Raw genomic sequence first — 3,547 nt, 5'->3', positions numbered from 1 at the left:
CTATTGGCGACATACTGCCTTCTACGTCACGGAGGAGAGAGGCTGTGGGCGGAGCTAACACACACTACACACTATACACATAATATACACCTATACACGCTATACACGCACACACACACACACACGCACACGCACACGCACACACACACACACACACACACACACACACACACACACACACACACACACACACACACACACACACACACACACACACACACACACACACAGAGAGGAAGGACGAGTTAAATAACTAGTTTACTTTCGTTTTCCAGATCTCATTCGACTCAAAGACTGTTTTTATTAGTCTTGAGCTATGCTGTGTCCAAGTTGCTGAATTCGGTAAATGTACTCTATGTGTTTATCCATCACGCACATCAAAACCTGTTACGTGTGACAATAGTATTATAATGTCAAGACATTAGTATGTATTTGTGCAGTGCAGAGAAACTTCCAAATTTTATTATACATTTATTATAAGGAAAGTACCAAGTCTCAACATTCTAAAAAGTACACTATTAAATCAAAAGTATTTTTTCTTAAAGATATCTTATAGATAGAATACAATCCCATACACTAATAATTAAGAAGTATTTATCCAAAAAAACTCCCTAAAATGTTACCTTTATACTAACAGTGTGTGTATCTTGTAACTGTGCAACATAGAAATGAAAACGACGAATAGGGAATTGGGATTAATTTAATCTCTGATGGACAACATGTTTTGGTTGAGGATTAAAGAGTAGCCTGACAGTCAGTAACGCAGGGTTTATTTACAATATGGCCGGGAGGATGTTTTCTGTCTATCATCAGCACTACATGAGTCTAGTCCTGCTCCTACAGGGACATAACAGCCACATATCTGATAATGTGTAATTGTTCATTATTACCTTTGGTGAAATGATAAATAACTTTTCAATGGAGGACAACTGGGTAAAATAACATGTGCTATTCATTCAATTCAATTACAGATTCATAATGCCTTTGAAGTCATATGATATTTGAATTAACATAATTGTAATCCTGTTATCACCATCTGTGAAAAATGTGATGTTTTAAGCAAAATATGTGTCTTGTGGCCGAACATCAGCTGTACATTTAATGTATGATGCAGTGATTTATTATGGTATAAATGTTAATAAAAGATGTAGACTACTCTTATTACTCGTTTAACCTGCTATTTTAATGTCGCAACATTGCAGTTGAGACCGTATTCTGCTGAATTTAATTATGCTCCAATGAAAGGAATAAAGTCTTCCCATTAAATACTTGGAGTTTAGCTTTTATCTGTATTTTTATGAGATTAAGTTTAATTAAGTGTCTTGATAAACCTGACAGAAAACCACATATTTTATTCACCTTCATGGGTTAAAAACATTACAAGTTTTACAGCCTGCAGATTATTATGACACTCCTTGACAAGTGAAAATAAACATCTTCCAACCTAACCCAAGCAAATTAAGTAAGAGTTTGTATCTCCTGAGATCTTATTGGTGGATTGCATTCATGGAAACTGTGTTGTGGGGCACGACGGTGAAGTCACTAAGAAGCTTACAGACGTTCTGGCAGATTAGGTTTTTCTCTTCTAATCCTGCAGATTACCACTGCACAAGCCTGCTGGCTGGGAGTGCTTCGTTGCTATGCACGGTTTCTTCACATTGATCATTTTTTTGTCGTTGCCACATCAATGGATCATGTAGACTAAGATAAACACAAGCAGTGAGTTTGAGGAGGTGCAACAAAACCTGCAAAAACTACGCAGCAGCAGGCGGGACAAAGAACTTTAGATGAAACCGGGATTAAGGGATTCTTCCTGAGTTGGATTATTAAAGCACAACATGGATTTTTGTCAACATTATGTCATGGAGATATTTTTTTCTATGTTTTCACAGATTTTAGTAGTTGCTACTCAACAGAACTACTAACCTGCACCAAGTGGAACATTGGCTCGGACAGAGAGGATCAGTCCTTCTCGAGGCGAATGCAGGTGGTGTCGCTCTCTGCATTGAAATGGAGACAGAACCATGTGAAGAGTTCGACCCCGCACCAAAGCCTACCAAACCTGAAGTAGAAGAGGCCATAACTGAACCTGCAGACGATGACACTCACACCGAGCTGCCCTGTGGGTCTGCAGAGGAAGGCCAGGAGCTGCATGGGGAAGAGCAAGCTGAAGCAGAGAGCTGTGCAGGAGAGAGTCAAAGCTCCGATATAAGAAAGCCCTCTGATCCGGAGCAATGTGGAGACACAGCATGCGAGGAGCAGAGGAAACTGCAGAAAACCAACAGCTGGAAGACGGTGCGATTTCAAGAACCATCGATGGACGATGATGTGCTGGAAATAGACAGCTCAGCAGAAAGTCTCTTTCCAGAATATGTGACGGAGGAGTGGACCTCCTCCACCTTTGAGGAGCTTTTTGGGCAGACGATTGGCTCGACATCACTGGTGAGGAAATCAATTCAATTAAAGTTTATTTATATAACCCAAATCACACATTTGAAATTTGTTGAGACACTTTAGGCTGGGTATTGTGAGATAATATTGTATCAGTAATCTATCAAGTAGTAGCTCATTTACTCAATCTAACTTCTACATTTCATATTACATTGAAACCACAGACTACAAGACGATGTCACAAAATTGGACCGAGCTCAAGCTTGCCGATCATTTTTTGGCGGATTTTGTAGCATGTGTTTACCAACAAGTACAGATTAACCCTGCTTCTGCCTGCATGACCTTCTTTTCTTTCCTCACGCAGAGGACCGACTCTTGAGGAAGAAGTTGGTGAAGTCTGGGGCCCCTGACGCCTGATACCTGTCTGGGGCCAAGAGGTTTCTGTGAAGATGCAGTGTGTCGTGGAGGACCGCACCGTGGTGGAGAAGGACACCAAGCTGGTCTTTGTTATCGAGAGGGAGATGTTAACCAGGTAAAACACTTTTAGTTTTATTAGGAATGAATCATAAAAATCTGAAATGGATATGGTTAGAATTCTTGCACTTCTTGTTCCTAACGTCACTTAAAACCCCACTGGTAACATGTGAAGCTTTTAAATTACCTTTGGCTTAGTGGTGCTAATATTGAGTCATGCAACTATAGTGTTCTTTGTTTTATTTTGCCAGGTCCTTTCCCCAAATCTATTTGCCACAACATCATAATAAATGCAAGACTTACTGAGCCTTTTATCTGCTAAGAAACCGTCTACACTTTTTAATTCGTATGCCATAATGTACGTTGTGGTTTAGCATGCTTCCATCTTTAAAATCTGGCCGAATCCTAAAGAAATGCGTTTGTCCTGCGTCGCGCCAGTGACGATTTCCTCTGACCGTTCAGTGATCTGTAGTGTTTAAACTCACACTTCTAGTAACGGCTCAGCTCACTTAGAACTTTGACCAGGGTGGTACCAAAAAAGTAAGAAAAAAAAGGGTTTAATTAGCTGACACTTTTATTACATTACATTTCATTTAGCTGACACTTTATCCAAAGCTGAAGATACAAATAAAAATAGCAAGAACCCTGCATTTACATTAGCTTTCAATAAGCCAAACCATTG

General features: G+C 39.8%; 1 protein-coding gene across 1 annotated transcript; it reads left to right on the top strand.

Annotated features, from left to right (window-relative positions):
• The first annotated feature begins 1,897 nt into the window (after positions 1–1,897).
• On the top strand, positions 1,898–2,918 carry LOC307038391 (uncharacterized protein). The gene is made up of 2 exons (XM_079679776.1): positions 1,898–2,442; positions 2,756–2,918. The coding sequence occupies exons 1-2, from the start codon at positions 2,011–2,013 to the stop codon at positions 2,768–2,770; spliced, it is 447 nt and encodes a 148-aa protein (XP_079535902.1). The 5' UTR covers positions 1,898–2,010; the 3' UTR covers positions 2,771–2,918.
• The last annotated feature ends 629 nt before the right edge of the window (positions 2,919–3,547 follow it).

The sequence above is a fragment of the Notothenia rossii genome, assembly GCF_949606895.1.
Source record: "Notothenia rossii genome assembly, chromosome: 5".
In the NCBI taxonomy this organism is placed as follows: Eukaryota; Metazoa; Chordata; class Actinopteri; order Perciformes; family Nototheniidae; genus Notothenia; species Notothenia rossii.
The sequence above is the reverse complement of the archived record's forward strand: the minus strand, read 5'-3'. Positions and strand labels throughout refer to the sequence as shown.